The 21,086-nt window shown below is 40.9% G+C and overlaps 1 protein-coding gene across 1 annotated transcript in view; it reads left to right on the forward strand.

Annotated features, from left to right (window-relative positions):
- The first annotated feature begins 2,354 nt into the window (after positions 1–2,354).
- syngap1b (synaptic Ras GTPase activating protein 1b) overlaps positions 2,355–21,086 on the forward strand; it is a 104,516-nt gene continuing 85,784 nt past the window's right edge. The window contains 2 exon segments of the mRNA XM_044034307.1: positions 2,355–2,443; positions 16,359–16,464. Of these exon segments, the coding sequence (XP_043890242.1) occupies positions 2,426–2,443; positions 16,359–16,464 (124 nt within the window). The 5' untranslated portion in view covers positions 2,355–2,425.

A 21,086-nucleotide genomic window follows, 5' to 3' on the forward strand; every position in this document is an offset into this window, starting at 1 on the left:
TATGCTGAATGGTTATTATGGAATCAAAACAAATTGCACACCCCAGCTTTAATTTAAAATCTGTGCGTGTATACTGAACTTGGACAACGGCAAAGAAAGAAAAAAGACAGTACTTCAATTACTAAAGATGCTCGGCCAGTCATTTTTCACTTAAGACAAAGTCAAACAGCTGCCTGTGAAAGGAAAAAAAAAAAAATCTATATTAATGTCTCCAATACTGTGAGATCAATTTCTTTAATTATCTAAAGCACCGAGCTGTCGGGTATCATTTTCATGTTTCCACCCACACTTCTCCTTAAATGTTCCTTTTGAATGGGGGATAATGTGAAAGATAATTTGTACCTCCAGCGGGCAGATTATCGTCGAGTTCCCCTGTCTGTCGGTCAGCCGCGTATCTCGGGAGCCTCCGAACAGATTTGGTGGACGGCGCTGCCTCAGGCCGAGAAGAGATGATTAGATTTTGGTGGAGAGCTGGATCTTCATTTAGACTATTATCATTTTTAGCTATGACTTTAAGAAGAAGAAAAAAAACTAATTCAGACAAGTGAGACTTTTAGTGTGTTCTGCAGAGTCACTGTCAAGTATGTAACCTGTGATTTACTTCATCTTAGAATGTTACTAATCTTCATTTTAAATTTAAATTTAAACAATTTACAGTAAGAATAAAAACAACCTTATTATTGATCATTCAATTCTATGGAGTCTGGATGTTGTGACCAAAAACACTTTGCCAAAATAGAGAAACAAAGTTCATATTGCTAATTATCATGATAAAAAGGATTGATTTTTGCTGCCGAGTGAAAGCATTTTTTTGGATTTGGACATTTTTGGGGCATAAAACGGCAAGATGTGTTACACAGGGAAATAGTTATTGAGCCTTTTTTATCCTAAAGAAAATGATAATTTGATGTGTTTTGTTTTGGAATTGTTGCCCAGCACCATGGACTGCTGTGAGGCATTCTAAAGGCACATTTATACTCGACACAAGAGACGAAACACAAAGCTCCTCCGTACTTTGTGTTCATTTCAAACTGCGCAGTACCAACGGATATATATATATATCTATATATATAAATACATATATACTGTATTTATGTACATACATGTATATATATATATATACACACATATATACTGTTTATATGTACATATATGTGTATATATATATAAAAATACATATATACTGTATTTATGTACATATATACACACATATATGCTGTTTATATGTACATATATGTGTATATATATATATAAATACATATATACTGTATTTATGTACATATATAGACACATATATACTGTTTATATGTACATATGTGTATATATATATAAATACATATATACTATATTTATGTACATATATAGACACATATATACTGTTTATATGTACATATATGTGTATATATATAAAAATACATATATATTGTATTTATGTACATATATAGACACATATATACTGTTTATATGTACATATATGTGAATATATATATAAATACATATATACTGTATTTATGTACATATATACACACATATACACTGTTTATATGTACATATATGTGTACATATATAAATACATATATACTGTATATATGTACATATATATTTATATTTATAAAAATATGTATTTATTAATGTCCTGCATTTGTAAATAATTGATATCTTATGTGTGATGACAGAAAAACTCAGTCATTAAGACATTTTTTAGAGTGTATTTTAATCCCAGATATTCCAGTCCATGTTCTTTCCCTCATTCTCGGCTCATTGACTCACACAGTTTTATTATGAGTAACATGTGATGACCTCTTCCAAGCAGCGCACACTGTGATCACACCTGACATAACACCTGATGTTACAAGGACAGACGTGTCACAGCAGCTCTGCCCTCCCACTGCTGATCCTAAGTGACCTTCTCTTTCCTTCCCCTTCCTCCTTCCTTCCCTCCCTCCTCCCCCCCCCTCTCCTTCACCTGTTTCCTATCTCCTGTCCAGATGCAAGGTGTGCCGTCCCCCCCTCCTATCATCATCACCTTCATCGCTCCCACGCCCACGCCGTCCACGCTCCCTCCTACGACCGCCCTGCCCAAGAGCGTCCCGCCTACAACCGTCCCTCCTACGACGCCCTTCCTACGACCGCCCTTCCAACCGTCCCCCTCCGTATCCGACCGCACTCACGACCGCCCTTCCATCGACACCGCCTTCCTTCCTCGTCCTTCCATCGACCGCCCCCCTCCATCGACCGTCCCTCCATCGACCGTCCCTCCTTCGACCGCCCTTCCTTCGACCGTCCCGGTCCCGTGTACAACCGCTCCTTCCACGAGCGCCCCATCTACGACCGACCATCACACGACCATCCACCCCAACCACCTCAACCGCCCCAAGACCGCTGGAACCCCCGTGTTCGTGTGAGCCCTGGGAATCAGATCTACATGTTGGACCAGGAGGAGGTATTGTACTCCACACACCATGCACAGATGCTGATTTATGCAGGGATGCATCAATAATCAATGAGTATTAGGCCTGTAAAATAAATAAACAAATCTCAGCTTTTGCAGGGATAGAGAAGCATTTTCTTACTAGAATTCATTTTGTCACCTGTGTTTTACAAACCAGCACCTGAAACGTTAACGTGTTTATCCACCGGATCCGACTTGACGTACATATAGCCATTACCTTCTGACATAAACATGACAACATTCATCCTGGTGCCCTTGGAAAAGAGATTTTCAATTTCACTCGGATTATCCTGGTAAAATAAAGGTTAAATAATAATAAAAGTTAAGTGGGCCGTCCCAGGTTAAATGTAAATTGCCACCAAATTCATAATCTGGATCAGTTGAAGCGTAGTCTGATTGTAGAGTGTCTAATCTGATTTGTACTCTAATGTTGTTACCGACCCATCACAATAAGTTCAGATTGATCCGTCGACAAACTACAGACAGGAAGTTCCTAACAGGAGGATAAACTTAGAGATAAACCCACGCAGATGAGTTAATGAGTCAGTAAGAAGTTAAGAAGAAGTTAATTAAAGGGTATGAAGGGTACTTGGGATGAGTTGATACGATACTTAGTGTCAGTATTGATCTGATGCTGATTAAAATCACTGGACTGGATTTGTACAGTACTGTGCAAAAGTTTCAGGCACCACCAGCTCTCTAATTCTGTGATCATTGGAATTTGGAATGAAGTGATGCGACTTAAAGTTGGTCTTATATACATATAAGCGATCTGTCAATGAGTTTAACTCATGCAACATGTGTATGTAATGCTCAAGCATGTCTTTTTTCTGATTTTTTCTTTTTTTTTTTTAAACAACAAAAAACTGCATACATATTTTCTGGATGTGTTCCAGTAAAGTGAAATAGAAATAATTATCCTCTATTGTCGTTATAGCATTGCTGAAACAACATCTAATCAATCTAATGGTGTAAAATCCAAACTTTCTACATGAGGACCCATGTTTTAATGATGGCAAACTATCTTTTTTTCAATTGGTAAAATAATGTTTCTAAGACACATTTGGTAACAACTTAATTTTGTGTTATTTAAAAAAAAAACTAAATTTTTTTTTTATATATATATATACACAGTACACATACAGTAAATCTTAACTAAGAGTAATAGTTCGGAAGATTCAGCAAATTTGTTTGGGGACCCCCCAAAAAAATCACCTGTGACCCATCTGTGGGTCCCAACCCCATCTTTGGGAACCACAGTTATACCTTTGAAATAAATGCGTCAGCACAAATATGTTGTGTGTCAGATTCATATGTAACATGAACTCTGTTATGTAGTCGTTGACTCCAGGTAACATTAGTGTTAAATGAAGTAAACACACATTAAAGTAAAGGCTGCTTAATGTAATGTGATAATTATAAATAGGCAAAATGTATAAAACGTAAAATAAAGTAGTAATCAAAATAAAATTGTATGAAATTATATACAATTAAAGCAAAAAGGTGAAAGATTGTTATTATTATTATTATTATTATTATAATAGAATGAATTGCTCCTGATAGCTTTCACCCACTTCTAAGTTGGTATGAAACAAAAATGTATTAACTTAAGTTGTTAACGTCTGTTAATGTTTTGTTTACATTTGTTTACGTTTTCCACTTAACAAGCTGAAAATGATAAACAGTCCATCCAGCAGACACACGTATGCATTAATATGCATTTTATAGTCGTATTCACCCCAAAGTCCAATAAACGATAGAAAAGTTGTGTCCATTGTGCTTATACAGACCAACACTGTTCATATCAAGTGATCAAATTGACATTGATTTCTTTATTTAATGATACTGACTGATTTGGCAACATCTCACAGTCTTTTTTCTATGTTTTAATGTTGATTCACTTCAAAGGAACCAAACCATGAAGGCACAGACAGTTCGGTTGCATCACTACATCTGCTGCTGCTGCTGTGTAAGAAAAAGAAATAAAGAAATAAACAATCTCATCTGGCTCTTTGTGCCAGGAGAGGGTACTGTTCTTCAACTTATGTGCACTCGTCCTCCTCTCCTCCACAAAACGGCACAGTTTAAGCCGCGCGTGTTGATTTATAGCACCACTCTAACGGACCACAGCCTGCTGAAATCCATAGGTCACCTCCTCCAAATTTGCGCGACTTTTATTGGCCCATAGAGACGCTGATATGGTTTTTTAATTTGGTCTGAAGCCCAAAAAAAGTGTCCGACGTCGGCAGTTTAGTGAAGCGGAGTGAGCTCGCTGCATGTGTGAGAGTACATTTGTTTCCATATCTCACTGATTGTCGAGTTTTATAGTGAATCTGCGTTTATGTTTGTGCTAATTTATGTAGTATGTTTATGATACAGCGTGTATTCACTTATGCCAGATAATTTAAGGCCCCGCACGGAGGCGCGTCCCTATGTTTGGCTGTGCCGGCACATCAGTAAGGTAATTAATCCTTATGTGGCCCCCCCCACCCTTCGTGAGAGCGCGCGGGTGGTGCCTTCACTGTAACTGTGTGTGTGCACGGCTGCCAATAGTGTTTGGGCTTGTCATCACTCAGAGGAATAGAGCGCGCTGTGATCACGATGAGAGACCCGCGCTGCCGTGGAGGGACTGAATGGAGAGCCCGGTTCAATTAACCAGAGCTCCATCCCTGTCTAATTGTGCCAATAAACCAGCAGCTGTGGATGGAGTGACGTGCTCGCATCCGTCACCTCGGCGACGCCGCCGTGAAATATTCATGCCTGTCACTCACCTCATCATCTCTCTCTTTCACACTTACATGCACGCACACCGCTCTCTCTTTCAATTTATTTCCATTTGTGGACATTATATTTACTAGTGCGCTACCTGTTGTTCTATGTTCTATGTGTGCCGGATATTTTTACAGATATCTCCTGCAATTCTTCCCCAAACAGTGCCAAAGTCAGCACTGCATACACCGGTGCCCTAAGTATGTCACCTGCCAAGTTTAAAGCCTCTAAGGCAAACCGTTCAGCGGATACGTGATCAATGGACAGATGAACGGCTTACATTTCAGCAGAGGCAGCAAATTACGCTCCGTGTCAGTCGAGCTTGCAGCTGGACGGTTGTCGGTTTGAATTCCAGGACTAAAGTGGGCTAAAGTGCCTCTGAGCAAGCTAACCAGCGGTACATGTGTGCACACATGTGTGCAGCCCGCTGCTCCTGTACCTGGTGAGACATTCTAAAGTCGCCCAGGAACGGCGTTCAAACCAACAACCCTCCGACCCAGTGACTGTAGGGAGCAGCTTGACTCATCGTTCCTTGTTTTTAATTCCCTCCATCAGTCGTTCATTATTACCTCTCCTCCTGCTCCCTCCTTCTGTTACCTCCTCTCACCCTCTCATGTATGTGCTCTCTCTGCCTCCCTCCATTTTAATTGCTTCATCTCGGCTTCTCAATCCTTTTCTTTCTCCCTCCCTCCCTCCCTCCCTCTCAGGAATCTCTGGCTCTCCTAAAGGCCACCTGTCTCTGTGCTCCTCACATCTACATTCAGCTCCTCCTCCTGATTTCATTTGTTGGCTTTTGTCATCGATGTTTTACGGATGACAGTCGCCAGAGAGATGCGACAGAGACGTTGTCTCTCTCTCTCGAGGAACCGAGGTCTCACTGTTTGTTTGACTTAAAAGAATCAGCGAGATCTCTTTTGATCTGCGAGTCTCAAATCTCCAAACCACCGCTGCTCTGCCGACTTCTGTCCTGTAGGGGGAGGAAGCGAGCTGGCAGGGATGGCTGCCTGACATCCTCTCCTCCGCCTCCTCCTCCTTCTCTTATCTCGAATTAATCTAAGGTGACAGAGTTTCATATACCACTGCCACGCACCACTGCCCTGTCCCTCAAGTCATGTCCATGCAGGCTGTTCTTCACCAACTGTGCTAGAATTACATAAGGAAATGAATAATAATCATTTTTTTTGTGCCTCTGTCAAATATGTTTCCAGAGCAGTTTTTACCAAATAAACCGTAAAATACTTGGATTCTCCTTTTAGGGCTCTTTAAGGCCTTAAAAATACAGATTAATACAGATTATACAGACGTTATGTTGCTTAAATGACATGTTAAATGATTACTTATAGACATATTTCCCATAATCTGTAATCCTTTAGACCAGAGGTGTCAAACATACGGCCCGTGGGCCAGAACCAGCCCCAATCCGGCCCTCAGGATGATGATTAGACTCTCTACATAATGTGAAATACTGTATTTTCAGTTCCAGATTCCTTTTGGGCCTGATCTGCAAGAATCAACTTGTTGAAATTGCACTTATTTTCCTCAGGTTGTTGACAAGATGTTTTGTAAAAAGTGGACTTTCTTGTTGTTAATAGGTTATTATGCTACTGTTTGACATTTTCATCTCAGGCTTTGTGGCATTAAAGGCCATTTGAGCAGCGTCGAGTGAAAAGTGCCCGTGAAAAGCACATTTTCCGCGGTCGCTTTTTGGTTTTTCAGAGACGTTTTTTTGTCCTCCTCACGGTCACGAGCCTCGTTGAGCCCACGGAATGAGCAAAGACGTATCAATACGCGATGAGTAGAATGGAATGTAGTGATTTAAAAAGAATCCAAGGATCGCATGGGTACAGTTTCCATTTTGCCTCACTGTGGAATATCTGTGGCTCCCGTTTCACAGCGTTGACACTGAATCTGAACCGGCGACTGCATGAGCTGCTCTGCTTTGCAGAGCACGCTCCGGTGGCTGTCGTGTGGGAGTCTGGGGGATTAATTATGTAATAAACGTAGGCGTGCAGCGAGGTTGATTGTTTTAAAGCGATTAGCTCCCGACAACAAAGTCCTTGCTATATCTGATGAACTATATTTCAATGGAAACGTGTCGCTCACTCAAATGAAGCATTTTTCAAAAGGTCATCCTGTACATACAAGAGTTTAAATGGCTTTTATCTCAGCGTTTTTTGATTAATCCGTCTCACCGTGTGGGTAATGTGTTTTTTTCCCCTCTTTCTTTAATACCTCGGGGGCGCGTAGAGAAAGCGGAAAAACTCGAGCCTAATTTGTCTCCCTCCGACTTACAAGGAGCAACTGCCAGATCTCGATGACCTTAAAGAAATCCACTGCCATTTATCATTTTTATTAAGAAGAAGTGCACGTGGCCAGGTCTCTCTCTGTGGGATGCGACCACTTATGAGTGGTTTGAACTTTTGCCCCCTCGCACGCACTTAGCATCTACGTGTACGACGCGTAATAAACCAACGCAGTTGTGCGTTTGAATGGAAGTATTTCTCTGACGCTCTGATCGTCAGCAGTGTTCAGACATTCGTGCAGGTCCGAGTTTGCGTTCACTCTGCTCGGAGAGAGCTTTTACCTTCCTGCACGTGGTTCACTTGAAGCAAAGACCTACGTGTTTAGAGTTCGCTGCTTTGATGCTCATCAGAGTAGAGCTGCAACTAATAATCGATTCATCTGTCGATTATTTTCTCGATTAACCGTTTGGTCCATAAAATATCTGAAAACCTTAAAAAAGGGTGATCGGTGATCGTCAAACCTGGAAATGACGACGTTCTCAAATGTCCACAAACCAAAATGATTCACTTTTAATGATTTCTTTGTTCTCCAGAGCAAAGGAATGAAGAAAATACTCACATTTAAGAGGATTAAACAATCGGAACTTGTGTTTTAATCATGAAAAAGGCTTCAAACCGATTACTCGATTATCAAAATAGTTGTGGATTAGTTCATAAGTTTTCCGTGAGGCGGGTAAGGACAGCAGTAGCATCATCAGGGTACTCATGCAGCAGCCCTTTCCGCTAATGAATATGACGTATATTGATTCAACATCTTCTTGTCAATTCGAAAATCCAAATGGAATGATTCATACCACTCTCAACATCAAATGGTTTCTTTTAACCTCCTCGAATGAACGATAAATGAACATTATTTACAATGAGAACCCCTTGAATGGAACAAGACTCGAAACCCAACTAAGTCGCCTCATTTTGGTTAAACAATGATGAAACCAAACAATGAATGAAATGTGGTAATTGGTCAGCCATGTTAAGCTGCTGTCACACACAACGTTTCATGAAAACCACTGTAGTTTAGGAGGAAGAGGAAGAGGAGGAGGAACATCTGTCCCTAAAAGGACGTCACTGATGGTCTGAAGGACAAAATGTGTTTTTGGCAAACACAGACAATTATCATGATGCTCGGGACTGTGTGTGTGTGTGTGTGTGTGTGTGTGTGCAGCATCGTCAGTTACTGCCCTGTTAAGAAATAATGGATTGCAGCACATTACACACACACAGATTTGTGCAGCTATTCTTTTCAGGACCTGGTGTCGACTTCCATTCATTTGGTTGGTCTAAATAAAACTTAACTTAACTTAACTTAACTTAACTTAACTTAACTTAACTGCAAATTCAAATCTTAGCCAGAAAAGTTCCTCAGAAATGAAGTCCTGCCTCATTGTGACCAGGTTTCGCTCTCCATGAGGACTAAGAGTCCTGACAAATGCTGCTAAAGAAGAGTCCTGCAGCAGCAAATAAGTTCACACACACACACACACACACACACGTCCTCCCATATTCCTCTGCTTCTCACCGCTGGGCTTGAGGAAGCAGTAGTGACATATGGGCCAACCAGCCTGCAGCATCGCTCAACTCAACCTGCCAAGTCGAACAAAAACACCCTCCTCCTTCTCCTGATCAATGCCGCTGCCTCCCCCTCCGTCTCCCCTCCTCTCCCCCGTGCCTCCTCCCCCTCTTCTCCCTCTTCCTCTCTGCCAACCGGACCAGAGTCGGCGTCTGTCCCACGACGGTGCGGCACAGTCGCCGACTAAAATCAAGAGTCAAGTCGAGTGTAATCGTGTAAGAAGTGTAAGAGTTAGTGAAATATCATGAGACTGCAGGAGGGGGAGGGGGAGGAGGAGGAGGAGGAGGAGGAGTCCTTTCACATTTATTATTTAAATAATTTAGTCCAAAAATCCTTACACATATACATAAGTGACATATTAACTAGTAACAAAAGCTTCATATTCCACACCCAGAGATTGAGTCTGAGACCTGCAATCTCTTAAATGGCCACTGGTTGTGAAACAAAGTCAGTTTGTTGAACTATTGTCGCACCTGATTTATACTTGCAAACATTTTACTGATGAGTCTCTGTGTCTAGTGTCTTTCTCAGTCCTTCACGATGTCTATTTATGGAATTATGGTCCAATTTAGTCAAATATGTTCAGATAAAACGATAGAATTTGACGCAGCTCCACGTCTTGCGTTTTCTCGCTCATGGTTTTTAGGAGCAGGTAAAAAAACCTTTAGTTAAAGCTCACCTTTTCAAGACCACGTCGCTCTGACACTGAGATTAAGGTTTCCTGCCGCAGGTGGGCCTTAATGGATGTTCTCGGAGGCACCATGCCAGGCCTTTTAAAGACGTTTATTGTGCACTAAGTGAAATACTTACTTTTCCTCCTGTGCCCACTCATGGCGAAACCCCAGAGCTGGTGTTATGTCACATCTCCAGCTGTACCAACAACTCCCCCCCCACTCCCCGTGTACGGGGTAAATATAGCCTTCAGTTGTCTGAGGAGTCTCTTTGCGTGACTCAAGTTGTCAGTGATGAATTGCACTGCGACTGTTCAAGTTGATGTAATTAAGGCCATTTACCATATCGGAGCAAGTGGTGTAGCCTCAAATCATTTGATCTCTTTCTGCACACGGTCACACGTTTAAGGTGTGAATCTATACGCAAACCTCAGCGTTTGAAAATGCTGGAGGAAAAAAAAAAAAAAAACGGTGACCGGAGCCCGTTTGTCTCCTCTGGATTCCATGGCAACAGCTGGAATATTGTGATGACAGAGTGAAGCGTCGCTGTATCCCTGCAGAACATCTCCCCCGAAAACTGCGATACGCGTCGGATACTCCCGCGCCTCCGATGCCGCGATTCGCCAAAACCGCTTTGTTCGTCGCGTATATTTAGAAACGCCGTAAAGCGTCGTTGTCGCAATAACGCCTCAGTGTGCAGCCGGGACTTTATTTGTGCTCCTGATCAATGGAGAGTTGGTCGGAATGGGAGCTTAATTCAGGCTTAGTGTCACTCATTGGCGCTAAAGCATTTTCAATTAGATAGAAGAGACCGTCCACTCTCCACTCTCCACTCGCCGCCGCCGCCGCTGCTTTAATCTGGCACAGAGAATTAAAGAAAAGCTCTGTGCACTGTGACAGGACTTGGATTAAACAGGGTGAAGTTTGGTGTCTCTGTGCTGTCTTATTTTATTCCAAAGAAAGGCTCCGCGTGTGTTTTTTTTGTAACCCCAGACAGCTGCAGGGACAGGTCTCGAGAACTGGTTTTAAATGGGTACGGATTACTCGGCCTTGTAGCCAGAATGCCATTACGAGCCTGGACACGGTGTGAAGTCTGTGTCTAAGTCTGTCGTCGTCCTTCCTCTCAATCCGGTCGGTGTCAGTTTCAGTGGCTTCGCGTCTCCTCGCGGCGGCGCTGCTCAAATGAATGAAGGGAAACTTGGGTGGAAGTGACCTGGGCTGAAGAGGAGGGAGTACGGGGGAGGGGGGGGGGAGGGACGCTACGTGATGGAGAAATCCTGCACTTTGTCTCGCGGTAAATTGACTATCATCGTGGACCATGTGACACGTATCGTGATTTCCACTCCCACTTTCAAGAAGACCCGGGTCCGAGCATACAAGGGTCTTTCTGCATGTTCTCCCCGTGTGTGTGCGTGGGTTTTCTCCGGGTGCTCCAGTTTCCTCCCACAGTCCAAAAACACGTCGATGAGGTAAATTGGACACTGAATGTGAGACTGAATGATTGTTTGTCTCTATATGTGTCCCTGCGATGGACTTGCGAACTGTCCCGGGTGTATCCCAAGCAGTAGAAACTGGATTGATGGACGTACGCAGAGCGACAAACGCGCGCGTCGTTGTTTGTAACATTAAAGAAACACCCGAGTCTTCTGTGGACGCCATGTTGGATCTAATCAAAAGCTGCTCTGTCGTAATCGCATTAAGCCCGCCTCTAGTGTGCCGGGGGGAAAAACTAGTTTGTGATTGGTTGCCTTATTTACTCAATGATCTGAGTTCTGACCTTGTGGATGCAATTTTAAACATTTAGTGCAAGCTCTTCAGAGGATTCTCTTTTTTTTTTTTCTTTAATTTTAGTCGCAAACAAATGTCGTACTGAGAGACGGGGCAAAAAAAAAAAAAAATCAAATTAAAAATATGATTGCAGCAGCGAAAGAGGAAACTCTGTAACGGAACACACTGTGGATGTGCGTTCACACGGGGAACTCATAAAGAATGGATGCCGCTGCTTAATAACGCACTTTGTTTTTTTTCTTATAATTTCATCACAACGAGCATTTCTGCGCAGTTTATGTTCACTCGGGTCGCACGAGTCATCGCGCGCGCCGTCGATGATTTACGGCGCTCGTCCCAGATTAAGTCGGATGAAGAGACTTGGTACAAACGGGATCCTGATGCTCTAACGAGATTATTGTAGACACACACATTGATGCGTGTGTGTGTGTGGAGGTCGTGAGGACAAACCTGTGTTTTTCGGGACATTTTTGGTTGATCCTCTAAACTAGGGGTGTCAAACTGGCGGCCCGGGGGCCACACGTGGCCCTCCAATCGATTACATGCGGCCCGTCCACCACTCTGGCACTGAGGTGATGGAATATAGACAGAATATAAGACTATATGTATTTGCAAGCAATATTATTATTATTATTATAATAGTTATAAGACATTTGGTTATAATCATTTCTTTATTAAATGTAGTATACGCTCAACATTAAATTACATATATTTAAGCTGTTTTAATTACAGTTATCAAGTTTTCTATTTATTTCTCCGGTTTTTTTTGTGCATCATAAATGTATTTTTATTGTGAAGTATACATGATTTTATAACAAAACAAGTACTTTGCAATTCTGTCTAATATTATAATGAATAACTAATATTTCCCACCCAATACTAAATAGTTCTTTTTTTCCACTTTTTTTCCCCCTCTTGACCAGGCTAGATGCTCATTGGCCCCCCGGGTCATTTGAGTTTGACACCCATGCTCTAAACCAGGGGTTTCAAACATGCGGCCCGCCAGAGGGTCCAATCTGGCCCACAGGATGAATTTGTTAAAATTTCACACTAATCTAAACGTAATGTCAAATGCTCCAGATACCCGTGACTAAATGTTTGTGCCTTTATAGATCCAGTGTGCTGTGTAAATAGTAAAATTAGGCATGATATTGTTGAAATTGCACTTATATTTCTCAAGAAATTTCACGTTTTGTAAAATTATCCTTCATTAAATGTAAAACAAAGGAGAAAAAACAAAAGGGTTCTTGTTGTTCATAGGTTATTATGCTATTATTTTACTATTTTTACTGGTCCGGCCCCCTTGAGATCAAATTGTGCTGTATGTGGCCCCTGAACAAAAATGAGTTTGAGACTCCTGTACTATACTTGTATTTGTGACCTTTTTTTTTTATCTCGCATAAACACTATTCAGGACCAGTCGTCCTCAGGGAGACCAAAACCTGGTCCAAGTGAGGCACAACCTCATTTCTGAGGAGCTGGTTAAGTTTAGGGTTGTAGTTAAGGTTAGTCACTAACTGGTTATGGTTAACACTGTCGTGTAGGTGATCCAAATGAATGGAAGTCAGTGCAGAGTCCTGAGAAGAATAGCTGTACAGACGTGTGTGTGTGTGTGTGTGTGTGTTCATGTGCCTCGTCCTGTAGAGTGGCTGTGGAGAATATTAGTCACTTGAAGTGGAGCAGTGTCTGCATTAAACTTTTATGTGCCCCTGTGATGATGCACACACACACACACACACAAAGTCGTTGTTTTTGTGCACACACTCACAGATGTTGGCACACACACACACACACACACACAGTGACATGCTGTCCGCCTCACAGAGTGAGGGACGCTGTCTCCGCGGTCTTGTGGTACATATGGCTCAGTGTGACCTGCCGGCGTCCTTCACTGGCGTTGGCTTCGCTCCAAAGCCCCTGAGGCTGCTCCGCCCCGCCGCGCTCGCTGCACTTTAACACCACCAGCGACTCTGTCTCTGTCTGTCTCACTCTCTGTGTCTCTGTCTCTCTCTCGGTGTCTCTGTGTTCACACCGCCATCTTTTTATGTGCCAACAGTTTACATTTGTGTCAGACGCCGGGTCTCAAAGGGACACACACACACACACACACACGCATGTTCGACATTCATGACATGAGGGGACATTGCATTGACTTACATTCATTTCCTGGAGACTTACTCTAACCCTAACCACAATTACTACTGGCCTAATCCTAATCCTAACCCTAACCCTAATCTCAATCTCAGCCTAACCTTAAAACATACCTTCACCTTAAAATGTAGTAATTTACGTTATGGGGACTTGCTTTTTGTCCCCACAAGGAAGACAAGTCCCCATAATGTGACTGTGTAAACAGGTTTAGGTCCCCACAACATTAGTAATACCTGGACACGCATACACACACACACACACACACACACTCTACTCTATTCACTTTTTAAACGTCTGGAACGACAGAAATGGACAGAGGAAAAAAACTCTTTATACCATAGAACCCCAGATCGTTCACACGTGTCACTGCTCTGGTCAGAGCTGCAGAAGGATTCATTTCTCGTAAAGAAAAACCTCGTTCATACATGTAAATCTTCACTAAAAGATTGGGAAAATTTGGCTAATTTGCTTAAGGACCCAAAAAAAATCTCTGGAGACCCATTTGTGGGTCCCGACCCAGTCTTTAAATCACACAATGTAACTTCATTTGATCCCCGATATGAAACCTCATTTTATCACCCAGTGCAGTCTTACGTACGTAGACCTTTAACTTTAGTAAACATGCTGAAACATCATGACTGGAAGCTAAAACATGCTCGTGGTCTCTTACATACAACTTTAATAATGTAGATTTTGAGTCTTTTCTCTACAGGAATACACCATACTGGACCTTTTTTTTTTTTTTGCCGATATCCAATTTACCAATTCACCGAGAGTTGCTAAATCACTGCCCCACACGCCGACTTTTATTTAGATTCATTCATGAGTGAACGAGTGAACAATGCGCTGTCCCCGCGGCAAAAGCAAAGCCGCTCGCCCGTGAATAAATCTAAGTAAAGTCATATCAGAGTGGCTTATTTTTGGCTGTGCAGGGATCTCCTCTCTTTTTTTTAACCGTTACATGTACATGTTTTCTTTTGGTTAATATGGTGTTGTTCCACCGGCACGGCACGGCACGGCATAGTGGAGAATGGCCATTACTGTTTTAAATTCCTAAATTAATTCATTGTTTAATTAATTAATTGTTTGAAATCTTTTGAACTTATTTATTATTTATTTTGACGTGTCGACTGCTTGGCCAGGTCGCCTCTTGATCTCATTGGAACTTTATCCGGTTAAATAAAGGTTAAAGTTGTAATAAGATACAATAACAACCATTTCTCGGACTCTCGCGTTCGTTGTCGCCGTCTTCGTCTTCTTCTTGTGTTTTGAGTTTAACGGCATTATAGCGCCACATACAGGCCTGGAATATACACGACAGCCTTCTTTTGTGTGTGTGGAAACATCTTTTGAAACCATGTGAAGTCCTTGTTGCAGCTTTGTTTTTGTCTCCAGTTTGTCCTGAATAATGAAAGACGTGGAGGTTTTTTTGTCTGAGATCATCTGCTGAGAACAGGGTCGACAAGTGTGAAGTTTGTGGGATGAGACCGAATAATATGTTTTATAAATAGATCTCAGACGTTGGTTTTTGTACGTCACGGTTATTTTAAAATGACGTTCAGTGCTTAAGATTTATACTGTTTTTATAGTGTGTTTTTTTTTTACAGTGTATGCGTGATGTTTCAAAAGGACCTGTGCGTCTGATTAGTGCAGCACATCCACACACTCACTTTCCTTCAGGTTACATTTTTATGAATTTAGGGACAATGGGACTTGTGGAACACACTTTTATATTTTCAATATAATATCCGTCTATACAGTTCTTTTACATTAGTGCATGGACTGCAGTGGATGATGTGGAAGTGTTCAAAAATCTGGCTTATCTCTGACCAGATTAACTGGAGTTTCCCAAACTTTCTACATTCTGACCCACTTTTTTTTTAAGATAACAAAACGATTGTGCGCCAAATCTAAATTAAAAATCACGACAATCACGCGTACAATGTGGTGACTTATGTACAGCCATATCTGTGACACGTCATGCCATTTTTAATTGGTTAATGTAGTGAGTCCCAAGGACTGGGTCGGGACACACAGATGGGTCGCTTGAAAATTATTTTGGTCCCCAAAGAAATTAGCCAAACTTTTATTTAAGATATTTTTGTGTGGTATGTTTTAAATAAATATGCATACAGTAAAGTTTTAATTCATTTACTAAACATCTCTTGGAAATAATTTATTTACCAATTCAAAATAATATGAAGTGTTGAAATTTTAGTGTAAATCGTTGGCTACGTCGCACACAATATGCTCAACATCATTTCCATTAGATGTTTGATAAATTCTTTAAAAATGGAATTTGATGCATGTTAATTAAAAGTCATACATGTAAATCTTCACTAAAAGATTGGGAAAATTTGGCTAATTTGCTTAAGGACCCAAAAAAAAATCTCTGGAGACCCATTTGTGGGTCCCGACCCAGTCTTTGTGAATCAGTGAATAAAGTGAGTGACTTTAAATCACACAATGTAACTTCATTTGATCCCCGATATGAACCTAGTAGCTGATTTTCTATTCACTTGGCTTCTAAAAGTAGATATTTACTGTGATTTTGGAATTATACTACTAAAGAAACTGTTTATTGACAGACGCTGAGGATACAGTACTTCAGTGTGTGTATTTGTGTGTACTGACCTGTTACTCTCTGTGTGTTGCAGGTACACCCTTTGCTGATGCGCGAAAGGCGCTCAGAGTCTCACAGGAACAAGCTACTGCGGCGGACAGTCAGCGTTCCTGTTGAGGGACGGCACCATCCTGAGATGGGTGAGCACACAGACGTTTAAAATCCCACGTTAACACTTTGGTGTCGTGTTCTAACAAAAGTCTAAATGATCAAAATCACTTTGTATTTTGAACTTGAAATCAATCGGCGTCAAATCCAAATAAGTATCTTAAAATCAGATCATGTCACATCATAATCCCAGGGTCTTTGACACACGGGTATGACATTTCACCATCACCATGGGACCCGCCCCTCGCACTGTCCTCCATAAGGGGGCGTGTCCATTGTAAGCTTCTTAAAAATGAATGTTGAAAGAGAACTTTAGGTTAAGAAGTTAACCCTGATTCTGTGAAATGTGAGATCTTCGCATTCTTACACCAAAGCTTTCCTGGTGGTGAGGAGAACAATTCCCATAGACCCCCCGACAGCAGATATTACATATTTTAAAGGAGATGCTGATGCAGATTTTCAAATGGCCGCGTGAACACCGAGGAAGTTAGTGGTCACTTTAGCGCAGACCCTGGAGGCGAGTGAGCGATGAGACATGAAATCCTCGTTTTGTGTGAAAAGCTAATACAGGAGCTCAGACGAGGTCTCAGCAGTCTGAGCCGCACAAATCAAGAGAGTATCAGGGCAGAAGTTTTCAGTCAAACTTTGCCTTCTTTATGTTGCTTTTGTTCCCAGACACTCACAAAATTACAGTCGGGGGATAGTAGCAGAAAAAAAGAGGTAGCAGTGTGCTAAATAGACTGTCACTTTAGATAATACCCGGCGGATATAACCAAACTTAAACTGCTGACGTCTCGTCTTTGCTTCTACTGAACTTTAAAATGAGGCCCGAGGATGATTTCAGCAAAACTTATTATAAATGTTCATTTCATGGACATTTGAGTTTATTTTTAACCTTCCTGCAGCAGTTCGGACTAATCTGACGGATTTTTTTTTTTTTTTTTCAAAACTCTGCCACAGTATAAACATTTTTATACTGTGGCATCGTCTTTTTCATCGTCTTTGTCCGAAGACCTCGCGATGAGAAATGCTGATTTCGTCTTAGATGGAATTTTAAATGGTTTATTCAGCTTAGTCACATTTTTGGTGCCCCTGATATATAAATAAAAAAGACTGGCATTGAAAATAAGTGGGTAAGACTATTATTCAGTCAGCCACACTGCGGTAAGTGAGAGTTCAGGGAACATGGACACAGGATTAGATTTAATGTGAACTTTTCTCTTAAAAAACACGTGTTTGCCGACATTCACGCCCTCAACTTTCCTTCCCTTCCCTCGGCCATGTTGATTTTCAGCAACATAATCCTCAGCCTCTTACAATAAGGGTATGGTCGCGTAGCAACAGCAGTGATGCAGAGTGATGCACATATTTACGTTTTTTAAACTTTACTTGTTATGTGGCTCTTAACTTTTCTCTTAATCTGTCAGTACCTTTACTTGACATTAAAAGATATCTAAATATTACCTTAGTACAGCCATTCTTAAACTCACCCACTTTGAACAGCAGAACATCTTCAGCCGGCGACTAAAAACACATCTCTTTCGACTTCACCTCGACTAAAACAACGACAACAAAAAAAGCACTTATGACTAGCACTTTATAGTTTGACTTACTTGAAGCACTTACTTACTTCTACCTCTTGTTTGTACCCAAATGTTGAAATGCACTTAGTATTATTATTATTATTATACACCCAAACCTTAAATCACTTCATGTCATATTTGAAAGGTTTTCGCTTCACAACTAAGGGCTCTCTCTCAATGTGTGTGATTATCCATCGACATAAACGAACACATTTACAAAATAACACATTCACAAAATAACACATTCAAACGCCATCTTTCTTTCATGTACACTTTACAGCAATTCAAAATGTAATTACAACACTTTGGTTTATCGCTGCGTTAGTATAAATGAAATCAGATACAAAAACAAGACATGGAGACGTGTTAGTTAGGAAATACAAGAAAAAAAAGGCGAGAGCAAAAAAAACATGGAGAAATCTAGGCTGGTGCACTTTTGGATGGACGAGGAGACGGAATTTATGCTGTGTCAGCTTCAAGCTCCAGCTTCTATTATGACATCACACACACACAGATTCTACATTCTGGCAGTGCTTCTGTATCTACTACAATTGTGTTGAATATCTGTCTTTCAACATAGCGTTTACTCATTCAGGACAATTGGAGCTGCGTGGTGCAATGAACAGCAGCAGCTGTGACTTGTGATCTGCTTGACAGAAGAAGCATTTTCAATAACGGGGAACATAATGTTCACAAAAAGCCAAAATCATGATTTCGAGTAGGATTAAGACACAAAGGTGAAAACCGTCGCAGTCGAATCCACTTCTTCTTTTTAGTTGTGAAGTTAACGACGGAAGCGTCGCCGCAGACATGAAAATAAAACACGGCTATAAAGAGAAAAAAAGCAGTCATGTGGAGCTGAATGCTTAATTCAATAAATCAGTATTCTACTAGTGCTTGTATCCTGGGATAAGGACAGTGGTTTAATTATAGGGTGACGGCAAGCTACAGTCATAGCTGCAGTTGTTTAAAATGTTGGTATTCTCTCAGTTAATCGATGTTTGGTCAATGAAACGTCTGAAAAATGTTGTCCACAAAACAAAATGATTCAGTTTTAATTTCAAAGAAAAGCAGAACATTTTCACATTTCAGGGGCTGAAAAAGTTATTTAAAAATCCCTTAAACTACTTAGTGGATTATGTACATCGTTGTAATAACTGATTTATTATCACGGCTCTGCGCCTGTGTTCGTATCGCCTGACTCAGTGTCCGCGGGTCCTCTACGATCGTCCCTCTCACTTTCCCCCTCTTCCCTCATCCTCCACCTCTGTCTCACTCAGCTATTTTAAGGGCTTCCCTTGTGACGTCCTCGGCGTCTGACTCCGCGATGCTCTGCTCCCAAACTGTTGTGCTGATCCGACTGGATTTCCCTCTGTTTCCACTCGGCTGGTCTGTCGGTGACACATTAGCGTGGTCCACTTTGACACACACACACACAGAGCACTGACAAGGCAGTGTCCCCTCGTATTGTGTCCCCTCGTATCGTAAACACGTTCACATATGCCGCGGACGCACTGACACCATTATGGACCATCTGTGTTGCCCTCGCCCCCAAAGAGCCAAGAGAGATTAGCGAGCCGCGGGCAATTAGTAATTATTAGATCAACAAAAAAAAAGAAAAAGCAAATGAGGTTGCTTTAGGGCCGCGTTCTGCAGGGAATCATGTGACCTATTTTATAAAACCCCTGACACGTAACACTGAGCTGATGAAAGGTTCCCAGACAATTCTACTTCAGTGTGAGTAAGACTGTCGAGTCATTATAAACACAGTCACTGTATCGTCTGTTTTCTTTTGAAGGGGTAGCTAATTAAATAAAGCAATCAAATGAATTTGAAATGAAGTTTAGTGTTCAGGTCCAAAACACAGAGGGATTATTTTGTGTTCAGTCAATATTTACATGACTGTCACCAGGAGAAGGATGGAGTTTCAGGTCCAGAAAGTCAAGCCAATGTGGAATTCTCTAAAACCTGCACTCTCTTGAATGGCCATCAGGGGGCAACAAGCACTATTATTATTATTATTATTATTATTATTATTGGTAGTAGTAGTATTAGTAGTCGTATTATTATTATTATTATTAGTAGTAGTAGTAGTCGTATTATTATTATTATTATTATTAGTAGTAGTAGTATTAGTATTCTTATTCTTATTCTTATTATTCTTATTATTCTTATTAGTATTATTATTATTACATTATATTACATTACATGTCATTTAGCAGACGCTTTTATCCAAAGCGACTTACAATAAGTGCATTTAAACATTAGGGTACAAATAAGAGCTAGAAGTAATGTGCAATGTATGATTTTTTTTGTAAATTGTCTCTTAGTCAAGGTAGAGTCGGAAGAAATGCGTATTATATTATATTATTTTTATTATTATTATTATTATTATTATTATTATTATTATTATTACTATTAATAATAATAATAATAATAATAATAATAATATAATATAATAATAATAACAATATTATTATTATTATTATTGTTGTTGTAATTATTATTGTTAGTACCTCACTGCTTTAAGTTGATTAGCTTTGTTTTAGTGCCAAATCACAATCAAATCAAGGCTCTGTACATAGACAAGAGAGAAACAAGGTAAATGACATGTAATGATGTCATATTCATACCCTGAATGTGAAAGAGTGAGTGCACCACAAACTGAAACCAGACTGGGTACCCAATATCCAGTACCCAAGTGGCCTGGAAAGGGTATGAAGTGGCTAGTGTGAGCTTGAAGTGGGCAAACATGGGTGGAAACCATGGACAAACCCACTTAGGAGCCTGAATATAATCCCCATGGAGATGCAGGCTGGGCCATGTTAGAAAGCGTGTGTCAACCTTAGACGTCAGGTAATGTGTACTCTTATTCTGCCGACCCCAGCGTTGACCGCGCCGACGTCATCGTAGGAGAATCATAGCAACGGCGATCACAACTTTCCATCCTTTTTTTCCATCGTGTTTGGCCTGAAAAAAAAAAAAAAGGATCTTCAGCAAAGTCAGAGTCTGTGCTGCTAATTTGTATTTCGAGCCACGTTCTCTTCTGCGAGCAGCACAGCGGCACAGAA

The sequence above is a fragment of the Solea senegalensis genome, linkage group LG9, assembly GCF_019176455.1.
Source record: "Solea senegalensis isolate Sse05_10M linkage group LG9, IFAPA_SoseM_1, whole genome shotgun sequence".
NCBI lineage: Eukaryota > Metazoa > Chordata > Actinopteri > Pleuronectiformes > Soleidae > Solea > Solea senegalensis.